Source organism: Magnolia sinica, chromosome 19 (genome assembly GCF_029962835.1).
Source record: "Magnolia sinica isolate HGM2019 chromosome 19, MsV1, whole genome shotgun sequence".
Classification (NCBI taxonomy): Eukaryota; Viridiplantae; Streptophyta; class Magnoliopsida; order Magnoliales; family Magnoliaceae; genus Magnolia; species Magnolia sinica.
Genome location: NC_080591.1, coordinates 2,669,141 through 2,691,686, shown reverse-complemented (window position 1 = coordinate 2,691,686; position 22,546 = coordinate 2,669,141). Strand labels below are relative to the sequence as shown.

The 22,546-nt window shown below is 40.2% G+C and overlaps 1 protein-coding gene across 1 annotated transcript in view; it reads left to right on the top strand.

Moving 5' to 3' along the window:
- The window catches only part of LOC131234751 (homeobox protein knotted-1-like 6), a 39,983-nt gene extending 21,016 nt beyond the window's left edge, over positions 1-18,967 (top strand). Inside the window, exons 4-5 of the mRNA XM_058231692.1 lie at positions 13,071-13,309; positions 18,642-18,967. Of these exons, the coding sequence (XP_058087675.1) occupies positions 13,071-13,309; positions 18,642-18,800 (398 nt within the window). The 3' untranslated portion in view covers positions 18,801-18,967. The remainder of the gene's footprint in view (positions 1-13,070; positions 13,310-18,641) is intronic.
- Positions 18,968-22,546: the final 3,579 nt, after the last annotated feature.

The following is a 22,546-nucleotide window of genomic DNA, read 5'->3' as shown; positions in this document are numbered from 1 at the left end:
ATGGGGGCATATCCATGAAGTGATGATCGAGTGCATATACAGCCAATCGGACTTTAAGATACTATCCATACAATAATTGGCCTTTTGTGTTTGACAGTGTGCACTTGTTGTTTTTTCTTGAACCATGACTGCTAATGGCGATGTTGACCAGTCACTCAAATGCCTCTCTGCTACAAAGCATTGCTTAATCTATGCCGTTCGTAAATGGGCCATGCGTTCCTATCGAAGTGTTAGGATTTTTTTTTTAATTTATATAGTACATAGTCCATCCAATGCATCGCCCATAATACCAACGGTTCGGATCACTGAATCATGCCCAAATGACGATGTTATTTTGTAAAGCTTTCGGCCAGGTACTCTTAAGTGCTTCTCCAAGTGGGAAGATCTTAGCCACTAATGCATGGTCCTTCTTCATTTCTCTAAAATATAGATGACCTGCGCATCAGGTTGGCCACGCGTGAAAAAAAAAAAAAAAAAAAGGAGAGAATTGATGGGTAGAAATCGACTACGTGTCTGCCTAATAAGCTTCCTCTGCCAGGGCTGGTTCCTGGTGGACCTGATTTGATGAACGGCCGATGTCGTCTCATTCGGCACGTTGGATGTCTCTCTCTCTCTCATATTTAGTTGATGTGTCGCTTTAACACTGCGTCATTGGAACTTTCAAGATGACCAAAACAACCTTATTCGACAAGGAGACTTGGGTGCTTTTAGGTACTTGGAACAATGGTATTTTTGTCATATGAATTGTAGGCTTCGGGTCAGTCGTTAACATGTCGGGTGGATTATATTATTGGGAAGAAATTATTTGATGCGCTTGGAGAGTATGCAACATTCGTAGTCATGCATTCATCCATGATGCATGTATCATACTTTATCTTGATCCATACCATAGGAAAAGTGGGACACTATAAATGCGGCATATCCCTATAATCATATCAATTAGACAACTACCCTTTGATTTATAAGCATTCATGCATTCAAAATCTGACCGTTTGTAACAATGGTTGCTCCATCCCACCTTTCTTAAAAAATAATAACAGTAATAAATAGAAGTAACCATAAAAATGCATGTTTGATGTGTATAATGGCTTTGTGGATGTTCATGGGTCAGCACATCCGGCATGAAGTTCATATGTTCACATGTGACCGTTGAAGTAATTGTGGTCCCCTCTCATTTTACTCGTTGCCGCAAAATTCCTTAGATTGAATTATTGAAGGGAATCTTGATGAGTGTGTAGTGTGAAACACGTCTTACTGTCTATCTTTCAGGGTCGTAGCTTGCTTTGATCACCTGATCTGGATGATGGTAGAATCATCTTCAAACTGACAGTGTTGATTTAGGATGATTAAATTATCATCAGATGGCGATTAGAGAATCATCTGCAACCCATATTGGAGGACCACCTAGATGATCTTGAATGGTTAAAAAGTGACAGTTTGGTCTGTCTAGGACAGTAAATAGAATTCTCATCGACGTTGTTCTTTCAGTGCATGATGACCCTTTTGCTGTTTTACCCATCACCATTGAAAGGATGTGACAGAATAAACATTCAATGTATGTGTTTTCTGATGTTGGATGCAGTGGGCCTTTCTCCAATCAAGTCCAACCTGATGTAACTGTCTAACTGGCAGCTATGGGATGCCCTATGTGAGAATTCATATAGCCACGTATGTGAGAATTCCTATAGCCACATGTCAAGATATCCGGCTGGGTTTCTTTGCTATAGCTGATCCACTAGTCGCCATTTTTTTGGCCAGAATCATGAGTTGTATCTGTTTGTTGCAGTGTTGAATCTGTCCACAAGCATGTTTATGAATTATGATGTCTGCTATCATTCTATAATTGTTGGTTGGATGGATGGCCAGATTTATATTTTGAACGTCCATTTTGCGTCAATTTGAAGGGGGTATTGATCGGTAGGTCAGATGGATGGTTTGGATTATATTGTTACACCAGGGTTTGTTTGGTTGCACAAAATATCATGAAATCTTACACCAAATTAGGTTGGTTAATCATGAAATATCATTTATATTGTTACACTAGGGTTTGTTTGCTTGCACCAAATTTCACAAAATATCAAGAAATCTTAGCGCCACATTAGGTTGGTTAATCATGAAATATCATGATATTTGGTGTAACCAATCACTGCTACAGGTGGGTCCTTACTCATGTGTCAGTGGTAGACTCGCTGGAGTTTCAACACGCGGTCATGTGTTCGAGTACCCATTGTGATGTAAGTGCGTGTGTTAGAAAGAAAAAAAATTCACCGCTATAGGTATTCTTATTCATTTAGATATAGTTTTTGTATGTATCATGCACAAGAAACTATAGTGGTTCCCTCCACTTAAAAAATGGTGGTGACTCATTGAACATAAGCATGGCATAGTTGTATGGCAATCCAAGCCATTGAAATCATTAGTCTGACTTTGGATTCGGCATAGTTGAAAAATCAGATTTAGTTGTGGTAACCATCTGACTTTTCCCGTTGAATTTAGATCGTTCACTGTTTTACTTGATAGCCATCAATTCGATAGTTAGATTTCTCGATCATTGTGATTTTTGACCTGACAATTTGGATCTAGACAGCAGTATGTGTATGCCATGCATATACGTTTGGATGAACTTAAATAAGCATTTTAAGGAGCCACTTTCTACTCCTACCCTCTTTTGATCGATTTGCTAGTGCGTTCCATTTTTCAGTTCATATTAGTATAATAGCTGTTTCATATCCTAAAAGGGAAATGGGTGCCTGTATGTGAATCGACCGATGGGATGTAAATATCAATTCCAATATATATCTTTCAACGTACAGATGTCTGTGCTTCCACTTCAGGTCAGTGTTCCATCAATTCTCTAGCTCTCCCTCTCTAATCTTTATTCGAGTTTGATTCCTAGTCATGCTTTTACCGCTGGTAATAATAAGATTTGGTGGTAATTGTGATATGGTGTAGTATTTGCATATCGGACTGCTATAATCTCAATTTCCATCTGCACCATCGTTTTAATATTGGTATTGGAGCTTGTATTAATTACTTCCCCCAATTACTGATATGATATGGGCTGCAATAACCCCATACCAGCCAACATTGGCCGTGTGTCAGCTTATAGGGGCCTGTGTTTAAAACCATGGTGTCCAGTGTATTTCTTGTTCAGTTTCTGGGCTCATGTTAAAAATCCCAAGACTATAACAATCAACTCACTTCAATTTCAGCTTTCTTACCACGTAAAGAAAAACAGTAAACGCATGAAGGTACAATGTACCATTCTGGTCATTGTCTTAGTGATAAAAACTCTGTGGTTGGAAGGTCTTCGATGAAAGTCCCATAACAATCTCATGGAATTTGGCCATTACCTAAACAACAGAAAAGAAGGTTGATTGTTTGAGGGTGATTGATCATGACACCGCAACAGACCTGATGGATCGCAGTCTCATGCCCCTGTGAAATGGCACTCTAGTGTTTTTTTTATGATGTTTATCGTATTCATTGAGATGTGAAGATTCTTCAGCTCTTGACACAGACCACTCACCAAGGATTTTTCTTTGGCTCCTTTTCACATGCAGTGCATTTGGTAGTACCCTATCCAGTTTTATTGGTTCTAATCCTACTTAGCTAACATACTTCCAAGAAGAACCAATGAACTTGGGGCCTCAGTCCTACCAAGGATAATGATGTATCATCGAATTTCATTTTCACAAATCAAAGTGCCAATTATTTCCCTTCGGAAATTGCACCGTGGAAAAAGGAAAACCCTAAAGTTTGGTTCATGCTTTTAGTCCTGTACACCCTGATATCTTGTAACGAAGCCATGCTCACTTATTTGTTCTCTTAGATGTGAATGTTAAAGGGTTGAATGTGAACTTTTTATTTCCTCGAAGGGTTCGGGTTTTGGTTTCTAAATGGCCCTATGATTCAACCAAAGTTGTGTCAACACAAGGGGTGGACATCTTATAGTGGTTTGTCAAACCCATTTATGCATGGAAATGTAGGAAAATAAGGTTAGTATGTCCCAGAGATTGACTATTAGCAAAGATATCACGCCTTTGCAAAACAAAGGTAGAATAACAAAAAGGATATCTCATCCCTAATTCGGTGCATGTGAGTGCACCATGTTCTCTGCACAAGCATCACATGTGCGACCGTCCAGGTTCAAACACCCACATGCGTATGTGTTGCCACCGCTCATCTTCAAGAGCTCAACATGTGCCATATTTCAATGTGGTCGTGCACTATAAGTGCTACATATGCCATTAAGCTCCGCATGTGCCACAGTCCATCATTACTCCCTGTTCCAGGGTGTTTGAAGATCGAATTGCTGGCGGGTGTAAAATCAAGCCCTTTAAATATTCGTACTTCTAAAATGGAATTGGAAACTGTAAGAGGGAACCAAACAAAATGCACGAGCCTGCGTGTTGAGGCGTTGTTATACAAATATGGATTAACTAGGGTAGTTAGAGGTCCACCACTTGTGGGTGCTTGGCCGAATAGCCAAAAGGCAATTTGTGGCAGAGTTACCTTCCTGGTATTTGAGGTAGATTCACCATGCATGAAAAGAGGAGAGAATGTCTTTCAACATTCGTAGTTGTTGTGATAGTTCATTAAAGATGTATTGTAGGGCATTGTTCGATAACTCTCCATGTGTGAAAAGTGAAGTCAATTATCTACAATCAGTATGTCTTTTGGAAAGTAAGGGAATCATTTACTTCCCTATCCACTGGTCTAACATAGTCCAACTACGAAGGGGTCCGGTTAAGGTTGCATTTCCGGTTGAGTCACCTAACTATTTACATTGCAAGTTAAAGATTATCACATGAGAATGAACTGTCCTAGAGTGAGATAGTTATTTGCAATAGTAAAATTCTAAGAAAGTTATTTTTCTTATAAATTTAATTTACTGAAATCTATTGAAAAAATGCACATTTATAATGTTTAAATATTTAAAATATTTGCTTTTTTATAATATTTTTCTTGCATCATGAATTGTAAATCCCAATGTATTATTTTAGGTAATTCTACTTTGGAACATTTTGAGATGTTTTAGTATGTTTTCTCTTTTATGTTCAAGTTCTAAGACCTTTCCCTCCACTAATTTATAAACGTTTTAGCTTATCCTAGCATAGTTACAATTCCTTTAATATCGAAAACTTAAAATCAAATGGTCTAATGCATTGTTGGCAACCTGTCATCATGATTTTGTAGTGATGGTTCGAAATTCTTGCAATAGTTATTACTAATGGTAGTGTTGCATTTGATGATAATTTAAAAGAAAAAACATTGTACATGCTAGAAAATGGGGTTGTTTGGCACCTCTAAAAATCCTGTATTCCAATTCTAGGGTGGTTCAAAATCCAAGATTTTCACCCTTTTTCAATTCCAAGGGATATCCCTAGCTTGCAAAATCAAGGAATTTTGTGTTATCTCCAACCTTCAAAATTACCATCTCTTCCTCTATTATGGTATTTACATTCATTTATGTTATTGCTTGTTTTCACTTGCATTCATACCATGATGATAAGATACTCAAAATTTAAGCCTATGCAATCAATATGCAGGTCACACCATAAAAAAAAGTTGATGATCACCCAAATTGAAACATAGAGTTTTATTTTGATTTTGAAATTAATGGGCCCACTTTTGTATGCCACTGAAAGCTTGAAATTGCCTCTCTTTTTGGGCCAAAAGGCTGTTTTACAATAGGCTCGATGCAATGGTCGTCTTATGTTGCACACAATATATGTTGTGTTTATAATATTTTGAGAAAATTTAATCATCACATTCGTTATCTAATAAATATACCACAAAATTGATGATCACCCAAAATGAAACATAGAATTTTATTTTCATTTTGAAATTATTGGGCCTACTTTTGTATGCCCCCAAAAGCTTGGAATTGCCTTATTTTTGGGCCAAGGTTGTCTTACAATAGGCTTAGTGCAATGGTGTCTTATGTTGCACACATATGTTATATTTAAATACTTGAGAGCATTTAATTCATCACATTCATTATCTTAAAAATATACCACAAAATAGTTCCAAGAATCCAAGAGTCAATATCCAGGCACCTAAACACAATTTTTGAGATCCAGGATTTTGAAAATCCATGCTGCCAAACAGTTCTAAAAATCCAGGAATTCAATTCCATGCTCTCTATAAACCTTACATCTGGAATGGAACCAATGTTGGAGATGGAGGCTTGTGCATTTAGATGCTAACACAAGAATTGACGGAGAAGGATAAGAGTCCGAAGATGAGGAAGAGAGTAGAGAAAAAAAGGAGGAAAATGTTGTTGAGTGTGGAGAAAGCGCACAGAAATGATGGAGAGATGTGAAGTCTCTCCCCTTTTAATATAAAAAAAGAAATTACAATGATGCCATTGGCCTCATCCAAGTCCAAGCCCATCCAGATATGCATAATTGGCCCAATACACATTACAAATCTTATATATTTCAACACTCCCAAATGAATAGTATTTAAGATAGAATAACTTTCCAGTGCACCTCTATACAATGCACCGTTTGATGAACATGGATCAACAGGATTAGCATGGAGAACACATCATTGGGTTCTTGGATTGGGCATTCATATTATCTACTTTGTGTTGATTGGAGAGAGAGAGAGAGAGAGAGAGAGAGTAGTACGTCCAATTCGTTCATGTGTGAGGCCCACCATGGTGTTTGTATAACATCCAACCCATCTAGCGAGGTAGTCCCACCATGAAAATGGGATGCCCTAAAAATTAGATTGATCCAACTACAGGTGGGCAACACCATAGAGAATAATGAACAACCACCCAAAAACCTTCATGTTCATATGAGTCCATCTAATGGTTGGCGCCACCTGATTTTTGAGGCATCACATTTTCATTGTGCAGGTACTATGGTGGAAGGTGAGAAGGCATACAAACACCACGATTGGGCCCCACACACCAAGTAGTTGGACCTACAAGACTACAACTAGTTGCTAACGTCCCCACTTTCATGGGGACATTAGCAATAGCCTCAAACCTTTTAAACAGCACACAAGGGTGACTTATCATCAAGCTGAACCATTCATTCATTCATACACCTACGATCAAGCCATGGTGCAAGAATCATGCTAATCGTATGATCCTAACTCTTTGAATGGGGTCTATTATTTACAACCGTCCATTGTTTACAAGCCATAAATCACCTATTTAGAATCATCAAATCAAAGTTTTTGTTTAGAATCATAAGAAATACAAATTGGGATCTATCTAATATATGTTTGAAGATGATGATTGGACCTATTTTGTTTCTTCAATCAATCGTGACTATCCATTTTCATGCTATTGATCGGAATCTTACGATCACCTAATTGGCATGATTTTTGCACCATGGCCTGCTCCTAGTTTTATGAATGAATGAACAGTTCGAATCGACAATAGGCCACCCTGTGTGCCATTTAAAAGTTTTGGGGATGTTGGACGTTAGTAACATCCCCAAAACTTTTAAATGGCACATGGGATGCCCTATTGTCGATGCTGACCATTCATTCATTCATACAACAAGGAGCAAGTTGTAGTGCAAAAATCATTCCAATCGGGTGTTCCTAAGCTCCACGGGTTGTAAACAATGGATGTTTGTAACAAACTGGTGCCATTGAAGGGGTTCGGATCATCCGATCAGCATAATTCTTGCACCATGTCTTGCTCCTAGTTGTATGAATGAATGAGTGGTACATATCCACGATTAGGGGTCCCACATGTCATTTAAAGGGTTTGGGTTGACCCATCATTGATCTAAACTGTTCATTCATTCATACAACTAGGAGCAAGTCACAACATAAAAAAGCACATCAATTAGATAATCCTAAGCGTATGATCAGTAGCATGGAAAATGGACAACCAAGATTGAGATGGGTAACAAAATAGCTCCCAATCATCATCTTAAACATCTATTACATAGTTCTCACTACTTATGATTCCAAAGTACCACTTTGGTTTGATGATTCTAACCATGCGATCTAGAGCCTGTAAATAACGAACGGTTATAACAAATTGGTCCTCTTTCAAAGGATTAGGATCTTCCAATCAATATGCTTTTTGCACCATGGTTTGATCCAAATGGTAGATTGGGTGCATGCACACACGCACACGAACGCACACAATGAGCCTAATTCATTCAATGTGTTCAATCATTTATAGCCATTTATTTTTTATGATCCATAGATCGGACGATGAGTTGGAATCAGAAGCAAATCAAGTTTGCATCAATTGAATCATCGTTGGATCTCATGGATGGCTAGGATAAGTTTAATTAAGGGCATAGCATGGACTATATAGCTTTTGATGGCCATAACTTTGCAACTAGTTATCCGTTTCACACGTATAATATATTGTTGGAAGGCTATTGATGAACTCTACATGCAAGCCAATCATAAAGGCCATTCGCCCCTAAACAGTTTTAAAAAATAAGCCATTTTTTAGGTTAATTTTTAGTTTTTAGTCTAAATTTACTATGTTTAGTAAGTTATCATTTTCCTATTTTTAGTTTTTTAGGGTTTGGGGAGTCTTAGAATAACTAAAAGTCCTTTTTTGAGTCATGGGTAAGAGTTTGGGTCAGTTTAGAGATCGTTTTCTACTTTCAGTAACTTTACCATTTTAGAAAAGTTTACTATTTCTGAAAAGTTACAAATTTTGGGTTTAGGGCTTGTGTAATCATATGAGAGGGTAAGTTATGATATTTCTTTATTTAATTTTTGTAGGGTTTGGAGAGTCCTGGAATAATAACTTGGTCCTTTTTCGAGTCATTGGGAAGATCTACGTTTTTCGATCTACTTCGAGGGTAGATCAGCCTCCTAGTGCGAGAAAAAGCATGGACTTCATGGAACATCTCTCTTATTTGTCATATTGTTTGATACCAATGTTTTAAACAGCTTCATTGTGTAGCGTGTAAGCATAGCTTAGCCATAAAGCCATGTAGCTAATGAAAATAGCTATATTGCTTTACCCCAATAGGGTTTAAATAGAGATATACAATGATTCACAAGAAAGGTAAATTAGTTAGAAGAATTAGATGGAGAGACTGATTGTCTTCTATCTAAAACTTGCAACCCCACTTAAACTGACATGGGTGATCAATCAACAACGGTTTGCAAACTAGTAAAGAGTCTATAGTCTTTGTCATTCTTTGTAAGAATATTCACAATTTGATCCTGAGACACCACACATGGAGAGAATTAATCCCTGAGTAAAACTTCTCTCAATGAAGTGACAATCAACCACAATGTGTCTTGTTCCCTTGTGAAAAAGGGGATCAGGAGCAATATGGACAACACTGGTGTTATCTACGTTAATATGGACAACCTTATTTAAAAATCTAGAGATAGCATGTAGCTTACGCTACACACTATGTAGCTTTAAGCATGATGCTTCAAAGGGCGAATGTTACGCTACATGTTATTTGCTATTTAAAACACTGTTTTATACATATAATCAGCCAAGACTCCCACCGTATTTGGAAGCAAATAAAAGAGAACTATTCCATCCTAATCACAACTAATCATAACTTCTGGCGATTCACATGCTAGATGCTCTTTCAATTAGGATGTATTAAAATAAAATCCATTACATCTAATCCCATCTAGTTGGGTTTCTACTTTTTGAATCCTATCATTCTAACCCCTTTTTCGAAGAACCTTGTCCTCAAGGTTCGATCTCCCTTTAGGTCATCTTCGTCCTCTCCTCTTTGGCATCACCACCTAATAGAAATACTTGTCGCAATTTGCAGCAATGTTTTAAGGCAAATTTCTCATCATAGTGGCAACACAGGCCCTTCTCCTTGCGTGCATGCATTTTTGCCCATTGACAATTTTTCTATGGAAGTGGTGGCTTCTACTTTGGGTATCATTGGGGTAGTGTTGGGTATTGGTGGAAAGTCTCCCCAATGCAATGACGTTGGTGGAGTTTTTCTTCCTACATGCACGTTAGTCCGATTGTGGTCACCAAAGTAGTGCGCCAAAACATTCAAACCTAAGCCCCTCATCCTTTAGTCCTCTATGAAGCATCCCACAAGTGCCTTTTCCATGCAACTTTCAATCTGGTTTGCAAGCCCCTCAAAACTCTTCTAGTAGTCCCAAACAGTTCCAGATTGGCTCAATTTTGAGTGGGTGGCATCAAAATCTTAATATTCAGTTTGTCCGAAACGAACGCACGAGGCCCATGTCAAGGTCACTTGCGTTTTCTTGTACCATTGATACCACTACGCAGCATCTCCTTCAAAATGGAAGGATGCTAATAAGAGCCCTTTGATCCTCTGGCGTATTTTGGAACTTGAAAAGTTGTTCTGCATGATAGACCCAACTACTCAGATTTTCGCCGCCAAACTTTGGAAACTCGAGACGTGTGTACCCTGCTTGGATGGGTACCACACTATTGGAATTGGATCTGCTGTTAGATCCACTTGATTGTAACATCACATCTCGATCATTTGTTGAATCTCCTTCATCTTTAATCACTGACAATGCCAACCGCTCATATTGGGCGCTCATCGCGGACTTTGTCTCTTTAATCTCCAGTGACAATTCAGAATGTTGTTGCATTCGTTATTCCAACTTTTTGACCTTGGCTTCCATCAACTTCAATTATTGTGTACTTGTTCCCACTTTGGACATGCCCCAGATCATATGCTTTGATACCAAAATGATAAATCTCCACTCATGAATGAGCAGCATCCATACGTTTTGATCTACCTCGAGGGTACGCCACCTCCTAGTGTAAGCAAAGCAGCATTGGCATGGTTGTTGCAGGATGATAGTGCAGGGAATTTGCTTTTAACCTTGTATGGTGCTCTTGGTGTATAAAAGATAGGTCTCTTTGTGCTGTTTGTTTGTGTGAGAAAAAGCAATGGCTTGGTTTGTGAAGATGGGCTGTGCGTGACAGCTGCTCAGGGCCTGTAGCGGGTGGGAGGAGGCTCTTTGAGGTTATTCTGCAAGCCAGTTTTTCAGCTGCTGTGGGAGGGTTGAATGCAGTACGTGTCCAGCAGCTCTCATGGTGAGTTAGCTGGTTGTCTGGTAAGTTTTGGGCCTGGTTTTCTCTGTCATTTCATGTTTGCGTGTGCTGTTTAGTTGTTTTGTTTTGAGGGGCAGTTTGGCCTCTTCACCTCTTCCCTCATTACAAGATGTATAGATTTTCCTCTTCATCAATAAAATTACAGGTGGTGTGCTCCCCCCTTTCTAAAATAAAAAAGCCTCCTGGTGCAAGAAGCCACAGACTTAGTGGAATTTCTCTCTTATTTCTAGTATTATTTCATGCATACTTCGTAGTCAAGACTCCGAGCATATTTGAAAACAAATAAAAGAGAACCATTCTACCCTAATAACACCTAATCACATCTGACGCCAACTCACGTGCTACATGCCCTTCTAGTTAGGGCTTATTAAGATAAAAATCATAACATTTAATCCCAACTAGCTGTGGTTATTTCTGAATCCTATCATCCTCAAGAGGGATTGGACCTCCGAAGGGATAGGTTCCAAGTAACGATCAAGAGGCATCCATTGTTCAATGTGCAAATCATGAGGAATTGGTAGAATCTTTCACTGGGATTCTTTACACCTTCTTGCATCCTCGAGCAACAATCTCATATGATTTTTCTGATGCATGTGGTTGCAATGTGACTTGATCTTATTTTTGTGTAGCTCCCTGTGGACAGTTCTAACAAAATTGTGTGCCTAGATGATCTTTGGTTTAATTAGCATCATTACATGTAAACCCCCATTGTTTCATTGATTCCTGTTTTCTGTTATTTCTAAGAGGATTTTGCATGTGGGTGATGTTGTGTTATGTTGGTTGGGGGCTAGTTCTGGTAAGGTGATCTCGTCGATTTGATAACATCAAATGATATTGAATTTTGCGGAAATTTCTTATAAGACTAACACAACAATTTTCAAACTCAGCTTGCTACATTCGTATTGTGTGTTATTATGTCTTCATGGCATAATACTATGTTGTGAGTTTCGTCCCACATCAAAGGTTTGTTTGGCAGCTCATATATCAACCCCCTATCATTGTGAAATTGCAAGAGAGGTGGACATTATTTTTCATGCTGTGTATAACTCAACCTGAAATAGATGGAACTGTTTTCTTGTTGTCTTCATTTTTAGATGATGCAGTCACATAGCGGGCGCATAGACAAAAGAGAAGAGATCACCGTCTTCTTCCCTAGGATGATCCTTGAATCCACAAGGAGAGAAAAGTCTCAAAAAATGAGAAAAAAAATTGATATTATTATGAAAACTGTCGTTTAAAACATGACTGATGGTCTTGTATAAGCAAAAGAGTCCTAGATATCTAATCCAACTCAACTCGGAAAATTTCCCCAAATATTAAAGTTATTAAAAAGAGTAGAGAACAGCTAATTCTACCACTTATGATCAGCATGGCCGACAGGCCATCAGTCTTGAGTGGCTCTTTTGTCGAGTTTGGGCCACGCTTATGCTTGGTGTTGGGTCTGGGACAGGAAATGTGGCCCATTGAGTAATTAAGCAGGACTTCAATGGACCACATCCAGACCTAGCCATCCAGCTTGGGCCTGGAAATGTGGCCTGTCTAAGTAAACACATAAAGCTACAGTTGACCACAACGAAATCCACTTACAAGAAGCTTGGAAACGGTGATGGAAGTCTTTTATATTTTGCTTGGGCTAAATCTGTCGTATCGAGTGGGGCTTGGCCCCAACCACATTCATATGCTCTAGACCCATTTAAGAAATGGGTTGGGCTTGGATTGTGGATCTAAGATGCTGTAGGTTTGAATTCCTGATCCCTTTAGAAACAGGTCGTGCTTGGATAGACCATAAACCTGATGAATATCAACCCCTTATTGGACCGCCTACGGTACATAAGCTGTGGGCCTACCTGATGAATGGCTACCATGACAAGTAGCCATAGCAGTCCTCTTTCAGTGACATTGCTTCATTCCCTTTAACTTTTACTCAAGCCTGTCTCTTGTAGTTAGCTCAATTCTCTTAGTCCCAAGGTTTGTAATGTTTCTGCAGTCAGTTTAAGATGACTGCTTTTACTTACTATCCGTTGTCATATTTCTGACCCAGATGAACCTGCGGGATCGTCAGAGGAAGAATTCAGTGGAGGCGAGATCGAGGTTCAAGAAATTCCGCCACGAGGTGAAGATCGAGAGCTAAAGGATAAGCTTCTCCGCAAGTATAGTGGCTACCTAAGTAGCCTGAAGCAGGAATTTTCAAAGAAGAAGAAGAAAGGAAAGCTCCCGAAGGAGGCCAGGCAGACGCTACTTGACTGGTGGAATGTTCACTACAAATGGCCGTATCCAACGGTAAGTATTTCATTTGGGCACTCGGCACTCGATCCTTTCATTCTCCATGCTTTCTTTTCTTTGAATCATTTGGCCATATAGCAACTATCCCGAATTTGGAATTTAATCGAAATAAGTTGGAAATTCCCTAAAAATGCTTCACAAATTTGTATGCCTTGAAGCCTACACGTTTTGGTTATGGGTGTTAAAGATGTTTAACAAAACAATGATCAATGGCTGAAATCCTCCTTATCGTATGGAGGAGATAACTTCTGATTATATACAAAATAATTACACTTGTGTGATCCTATATAATAGGAAAGAATCAAATACAAATATTCAAAAATATTTGTACATATCTCTACAGCTATACAAGGTGGCAATCCAAAATGGAATCTGGCAAATATCATGGAGAATCATTCGATTCTCCCTTATCACCCCCCTGCAAGGTGAGCGTGGCAAAAGGGATAACGCTAAGCTTGCATCGAAAGATAAAGAACTGAGGCTTAGTGACGCCTTTGGTCAACGAATCAGCAAGTTGCAGATGTGAAGGGACAAAAGCAACTTTCAAAGTACCATTAGCAACAAGCTCACGAACAAAATGGTAGTCGATCGCAATATGTTTTGACCGAGGACGAGTAACCGGATTGACAGCCATAAAAATTGCACTTTGATTGTCGCAAAGAATTTTAGGTGGCGCTGAAGGTGTAACACGAAGGTCCCGAAGCAGTTGAATAATCCAGGCAATATCAGCAGTGGCAACAGCTAAGGAGCGATATTCTGCTTCTGCACTTGAACGAGAGACATTGCTTTGTTTCTTAGAGGACCAAGAGACTAAATTGGCGCCAAAAAAGATAGCATAGCCGGTAGTAGAGCGGCGGGTATCAGGACATCCAGCCCAGTCCGCATCAGAGTAGGCAAGAAGATCACGAGTGGATTGTTTATGGAGTTGAAGTCCATGATGAGGAGTGCCTTTAACATAGTGCAAAATACGCTTGAGAGCACGAAAGTGGTCCTCGGTGGGAGCATGCATAAACTGGCATATAGAATTCACACTGAAGGAGAGATCAGGCCTGGTGATAGTCAAGTATTGAAGAGCACCGGCAAGAGAACGAAACATAGTAGGGTCGGAGAACAGCTTTCCTTCGGCTGAGAGGTGCTGACCGACGACAAAGGGTGTAGAAATAGGTTTAGCATCAATCATGGAAGCACGTTGCAAGAGATCAAGAGCATACTTCATTTGACTGATTAGCTTGAACTTCAACACCGAGAAAATAATGAAGATCACCCAAATCCTTCATGGAGAATTCCTTGAAAAGCCGAGTAATAAGGGTTTGAACCATAGAAGTATTACTTCTAGTCAGTGTTCGAAATATCGATACTATCGGTCGATATATCGGCCGATATTATCGGTATCGCACCACTGCGAGACGATACACCCCCGATAACCACCGGAAGATACCAAAAAATTCAAAATCCCAATATCGGCCGATATATCGTCGATATCGCACGATATGTCGACGATATGGCGAGATTTCTTCTCCATTATCGTCGGAGACAAATGCACGGACAGAAAATCGGATCCGGCTTGTGGAGAATTAAAAAAAAATTGAATTAGAAAAAAAAATAAAAAATCGGAGCGTACCTGGATGGAGGTGGGCCACTCGACAGGTAAGTAGGATTTTCTGCAAATTTTCTTCAACTTCCCCCTTTCTTGGAGATTCTGGCGAGGAATCAGGCCGTGGTCGACATTTCTGGGTCACAGGAGAGAAATCTATCGACGTCCGAAGAAATCCAAGCGAAATCCGGAGAAATCCTCTTCGAAATGTCAAGAAATCATCGTGAGATCTGAAATTTCCTGGATTTGGGCGAGATTTTAGGGTTTCGGAAAGCCGGAACCCTCGCCGTGTCAAAAAACAAGAGCGTCCGAGCCCTCTTTAAGTAATTTTGGGTTGGGTGGTGTACCGCACACCACCGAGTGTTGACGTCATCAAGTGTTGTGGGTCCCATCATAAGACATGCGTTATATCCAAACCGTTCTTCCATTTGGCGAGCTCGTTGTAAGGCTTGAGCCAAAAAATAAGACAGATCCAGAGAACAAGTGGACCACACTGCAAACAACAGACAATGGTGGGAGATTGAACGTCTACCATTGAAACCCTTTTGAGGTCAGAGAAGTTTTGGATAAATATGATTTTTATTTTTCCTCTTCATCCAGCTCTGTGTGACCTCGTGAACAGATTGGATGGAAAATAAAAGTCACGGTGGGCCCTACGAATGTTTTAACAGTGAGAATCACTGTCCCACTACTATTTGTGGTGTGGTCCACTTGAGCTTTGGATATTAATTATTTTTTGGCTCATGATCTAAAATAATATCTTCAAATGGTTGAACGGTGTGGATATAATAAATATATTATTGTGGGGCCACATAACATTAAATCTAGTCCCAAAGGAAGCGGATTGGCTGGTGTACCACACGAGGACGCGGATTGCGTACTACCCCCGCCCGTCCCTAGCTCCGAACGAGCAGGTCTGTGGTCGGGCCCACCGTGATGTATCTGTACATCCAAACCGTCAATCCCTTTTCTCATATTATTTTAAGGTATGAGTACGAAAATGAGGCATATCCAACGCTCAAGTGAACCACACCAAATAATAAGCTTGGTTGCATTAAAATGCACCAAGCATTAAATGTCAGTGGGATTAAATGTAAGAGTCATTTTGTAGGGCCCACCATAACGTTTATTTTCCATCCAATCTGTTCACAAAGTCACAAAGACATGAATTAAGAGGAAAAACAAATTTTATATTGATCCAAAACTTCCGTGAACCCCTAAAGGGTTTCAATGGCAGACGTTTAATCCCCCCATTACTTTTTTCAGTGTGGTCCACTTGATCGTTAAATCTGTCTTATTTTTCGTCTCAAGTGAACTATACTCAAGGAAACAATGGTGGTTGAACACAGTACCATTAAAAACTTTTTAGGGTGCACCTTGATTTTCCCTATATTTTATTAGGCACTTAAGTCATTGATAACTTCACATAAGTTTGAATGAAGAGAAAAAACAATTATCAGCTTGATCTAACCTTTTGTGGCCCACTAATGGTCAATCATCATTGTTTCCTATGGTATGGTCCACTTGATTATTGGATGTGCTTCATTTTTTTTTGAATAATGTCCTAAAATGATATGAAAAAACGGATGGATGGGGTGGATACTGAATATAGTTGTCATAGTTCAATTGCACAGCGCATATCTTAGTACAATATACAAAGGAAACCTATTATGTCCATTTCTTTTTTGAGATTTTACGATTTAAAAGTGTGTATTAGGGTCTTTTTAAATAATCTCTGAAGTTTCATTGAAAAAATCAACAATTATCTTAATGTTTCCCCATGTTTCCCAAAAGTGCGATAAATTATGCGATACAAACGATATATCCCATACGATAACCGATACGTATCTGTATCGCAAGAGTGCGATACATTGTGCGATACCGATATTTCGAACACTGCTTCCAGTGATGACCATGTCATCAACATGAAGAAGTAGGTAAATAGTCCCAAGCGAGGAGTGATAAACAAACAACGAAGAATCAGCCTGACTGGAGTGAAACCCAAGTTGAAGTAGAAAAGAGCTAAAGCAATGAAACCAAGCTCGAGGAGCTTGTGGTTTCAAGCCATAAAGAGCTCGCTTCAGGAGACAAACATGCCGAGGGAACTGTGGATCAGTGTAGCCAGGCGGTTGTTCCATGTACACCTCTCCATTCAGAAAACCATGCGGACGAGTGGGAAATTGACCGTTCAAAAATCTCATGGCTCAAAGCTTTCAGAACAATCTCTGCAAAAGAGGGTAGCGGAAGCTGTGACATCATGGTGGTAGAGAAGATCTTGTAGTCGGGTCCCAATGCTCGTAAATACCAGTGGACTTTATCCGTGTCGTCAATGGGATGACCAATAGCAGCAAGTTGATCACAAAGACCTTTAAAGGTGCGAGAAAACTCAGCAATGGACTGAGAGCCGCGTTGCATCAACTAGAGTTCATCCTTGAGTTGCAGTTCTCGAGCCTTCGACCGGTGCGAGAATGAGACTTGAAGAGCGCGCCAAGCCTCATGGGAATGACGTAAACCCAGTATTTCACTCATAGACTCCTCTATAAGAGAAGAATAGAGTAAACTGAGCAATGTCTGATCAGTATGCAGCCAAGAGGTATAAGTAGGATTTGGCGTTGTGGTGCCAGCAGAGGTAGTAATCATGATAGAAGGAGCCGTGATGCTACCATCCAAATAGCCAAAAAGCTCTTGACTGGCTAACAGAGGAACAAACTGATTTATCCACAATAAGTAATTGGAGGAGGTCAGTTTAATGGTGAGCATATGTACCATTGTGTTGAGCGGAAGAGTAGGAGATGAAGAAGCTGAAACAGCCATGGTGAAAACTTGCTCTGATACCATAAAGATGTTTAACAAAACAATGATCAATGGCTGAAATCCTCCTTATCGTATGGAGGAGATAACTTCTGATTATATACAAAATAATTACACTTGTGTGATCCTATATAATAGGAAAGAATCAAATACAAATATTCCGTATCTCTACAGCTATACAAGGTGGCAATCCAAAATGGAATATGGCAAATATCATGGAGAATCATTCGATTCTCCCTTATCAGGTGTGTTTTGGTTCACTTCATGATTTTCAGTGTGTAACCAAACACACCCTTCAAGGATTGGTTTTTGATTCAATACACGTTTGTGCAGCATTTTTTGGGTCCCTGAATGACTACCTAACATATTATTCTGTACCGTTGGTGAATTAATTATTCCTTTTGCATTTTCCGCCATTTCTTAAATGTCTATCACCGTGGAAATTATGGGCTTGTTGTGGATGGAGCACCTGCAAGAACATGATCGGCTGTGTGTTGGAATTGGTGGATGACCATTTTTCAACCGTACATTTGATCAGCATCATGATGGATAGGATTGTCAATCAATGGCATTTTCACGATATGAGATTCCAATGAGGTCGAGCTCTGTGGACCCACTGTGATATGTGTTGGACAGCCACACCATCAATGCGTGTGTTCCACAAATTCAAGACATGAAGTAAACGGTTTGGATAACCAAATTATGGACCCCACATAAATCATATTCCATCAGCTAACTTATATATCATGTCCAACACCACCGGATCAGTGTAGAGCAGAAATCACACTGACTTGATCATCCTAAACCATTGAATTAATTGGCACTTGAAAAAACCACGGCTTGCAATTCGAATTCGGTGAGATAAGATGGTCTGATCAGATTTCTCTAATTGTTTTTTTTTTTTTTTGGTTTTTGATCATCCAGGAATCTGATAAGATCGCTTTGGCTGAATCGACGGGCCTAGATCAGAAACAGATAAACAACTGGTTTATAAACCAGAGAAAGCGCCACTGGAAGCCATCGGAGAACATGCAGTTTGCTGTGATGGACAGCCTTTCTGCACCCTTTTATGTGGATGATTGAGGTGGGGCCCACCTTATTTTGTTATGTGTATATTCATGAACTGTTCTCCTGCATGGTACTGAAGGCAATGCTTACATAGTTCAATTGTCTAAAAGCTCTTTCTACTGTTCCTGGGTCTTCAACACTATTCTTTGATACCATGAGCTGCCAGATTGTGCTTTTCTTTACTGGAATTACACGATACTCCCTCCTCCATACACATGCACACTGAAACTGTACTCATGGACTGCATGCACACCAATCCAGTCCGTCCAAATCATGGGACCATTGGTTGATTGGCTGTAATCCAAAAATCACACTGAAATGGATGGTTGATCCTAGCCCTCCACTCAATGGCCATCAATGCACGGATTGAATGAAATATTGTTAATTATCCTAATTCAACAAACGAAAAGTCTGCTGGTCGGTCATGATACGTTTGGATTGGGGTACATGTACGCGTACCGTGATTCCGTTCATTGGGTATGGAGCTCTGCCGGAGTATCAAACCGTATGTGTACGTGCATGGGTCTTGAGGCATGCTGATAAGTCAGCTTTTCATGGATTGGATGGTAGGTGCCTGTTTGGAAAGTCTGCAGACTTCAGGTGGGCCAACCTGTCCACTGCCGAAATTTGGGCGTGTTCGTCGTTAGGGCTCGTTTTACCCAGATGGTCTGGCCCACCTTCGACAATGTATGAAAGAAGCGAACCCTTATTGCCCACCATCCAAACAGCCGTTAAGATGATAGAATTTACTTGCTTACAAAACCACTGGTTGTAGATGTTTCTGTTTTGATTGTTCTAAAGAATCAAGATCGCTCTATCAGAGGGCTGAGGTGGGCCTAAATCGCCACCCTAATGACATTCAAGAACTCTCTATACATAAATTTTGATACTCGGGCAGTATGGCGGTTGATACGCGTGCAGTAGGAAAATAAACGCTTGGAATACGAGCAACTCAAATTGAACCGTCCAAGTCATGGGCCCCATTTTATGTGGACCGTATACCAAACGTTACCTTGATTCGATTTTGTAATCTGCCGATTGGAATGAGTAATATTGCATGGCTGGTCCATATTTAACGGACGGTTGAAATGGGAAATATTGCGTGTCCGGATTCGAAAACCTATATATACGGTGGATGCGACAATTCGGATGGATATTGATTTGATTCAGTGTTTGCCACGTGTACAGTTACTGAGTGTCTGCATATTGACTACTGTAATCTCCTAGAGTTTCAAATCAATCTTCAATATTTCTAGGCCTGAAAGGTTGCAGGCGTTGTGGTGTCATCTGATATACGGTATGCTGGCCGTATTTGCTATAGCTGGGTCCTGTGACTGTGAATGCTGGAAATAGCATCGACGTGTTTTTGTCTTTCTTTTTCACACGTGGGCTGACTCATATAGATAGTATAGTTGATTGGAGTTCATGTAGGCCAGTTAGCTCAAAATTCTACAATTGATTAGAATTTTATGAAAGTTTTATAGAATTCGAATACTGAAAGAAGATATTAGGTGCCATCTCCACCTGCATAGGCATGCGATCTCTACTTCATTGAGTTAAATGATCTTAGGGGATATGAAAATACAAAAGTGTTAAAAACATGATTAGGTGAACTTACATTTTTTATGTGGTTGGATCCGAAATTTTAGTAAGCCACGTAGCAATATATTTATAGAGTACCTAGAAAAGCAAGAGGATCGAGTACCAATTTTTTATGTGACTGAACAAAGAATTCCGGAAAATCACAAAACATATACTCAATGGGAGACTAAGGGAGCAAGGGGTTAAGAAGGGATGCAATAATGTGATTGATGAGGTATGGATGCAAAGGATGGTGACTCGATCTCATACTTTTAACTTGAAGCTGCTTAGATGTGGTGTATGTACTACGGCTTGAAAATTATAACTCTGGTGATCCTAAGCTCAAAAGGGTTGACTCTTGAAGGCTAAGTGAGGGTTAAAGGAGGCTGGAGAGGGGTTTAGAATTGATGAGGGCTTGCAAGCTCAAGCTCTCTCTCTCTCTCTCTCTCTCTCTCTCTCTTAAGAGAGTAATAAGCTTTTGGTGTGTGGAAACGAGGATAGGAGGAGGTATTTGTAGTGCTTTAAATGACATTTTAGCAATTGTTGGAACCTTAAGAGATAAATAGTGATGTGGAAGCTTGTAATTGGTGGAGATGAGAGGAGGTGCTACATGACATTCTTGCATTGATTGGAATGGGTAGTAAAAGGGTAATTAGTGCGAAGTTGCAGGGCTCTTGGATGTTCTAATGCAGCTGTCTCATCCATAGTAAAACAGTTGGCTGGTTTGACCCTAATACATACCGAGGAGGCTCTTCGAGTGCTGCCACACCCATGTTCTCTCTCGAAACTTGGTCGGTTGGTATGGCTTGTTATCATATCCTTTGATAGACCAGTTTGGGTTCGGAGTGGTTTCTGATGGGTGATGGGTGTTGAGGTTTTATTTCTCTTTTGGAGCTTTCCGCATTTGGCTTGCATTTAGGTTAACTTTGGCTAAAATTTAGCCAAACTTTAGGGTTTTGCCTCAGGCTGAGTTGGGCTTTAAAATATGGCTCAGGCTTAGATAAGGCTAAGGTGATGTTTAGGCTTAGGTAATGGCTTAGTTTTAGCTAAGGCTAATGTAAGGCTTGGGTAGTGGCTTGGGATTTAGATAATGGACTTTTAAGAATCATCCATGCTTCATCAACTTGTTAGCCTGGTGTAAAATCCGAGCCAAAATGACACTGGACCCTAGAGTGTCCACCAGCGAGCTACCTCAGTACTATATCAGACAACCATTATGGGACACATGTGCATAGCTTTAGGAAGCAAGAGTGAATAAAGTCGAACGACCACATTCCAAAAATTCTAAGAGGGTAACGTCGCAGACACAACTAGTCCTAGGTATGACCGGGACCCAATAAGGACCGCGAGAGCTAGCCCTCCCAAAATCCGCTCCAATAGACTAAAATGAGCGCAGGCCACCCGTTGAAATTCTACTAAGTCCAAAATTATAGGAAATCGTCGGCCTCACTAGGCTTGAGGTTCATTGCAGATGGCAAACCCAGATGGTGCCCCAAACTACACAACTTGAGCCGAGAAGGCAATGCTTGAAAAGCACGATTCTCCTAAACATGAATCTAAAACTTAAGTGAAATATGCCCCCCACCCATTCGCGAAATTGTGACTTCCCGACCGTTGGATTGCAACTAAACTCGAGCCATGAGTCGCGGATATTTCCCTACTTATATCCATATAAATGTAGCCCTGATTGATCACCGATAGTCATCGATCGCAAGTAGGACCCCTGCGGTCGATCGAGGCATCCGATCTTCGCCCATTATGGACCAATCGCAGATCTCATGATGGGGCACCTGCCCCAAGGCGCGGATGGGCCAACGGGCCCCTGAAGGAGCCTTGTGGGTCAAATCCAGCCCACTAGGGGCATACATGTTAGAAAAAGGGCCCTCGAGGCCATTTAAACACAAAAACTGGACTATATAAAACCCAAATACACACTCCATCACTTCCATACGAAATTTCAGTTGCAAGGGAGAGATAGAGTAGGGAGAAGTGACAGAAGAAGCTCCTTAGGGAGCTGATTTGGGGGATTTCCTTGTTGCCGCTACCCACGTCAGAGCCCGCAACCACGCCCCATCGTAGAGAACGGCCCGACGACGATAGAAAGGCAATCTCCTAGCCCCCTTTAGAATTTGAGCCTTGCGGGCTGTCGCATGCGCCCTTACAAGCTAATTTATTTGACA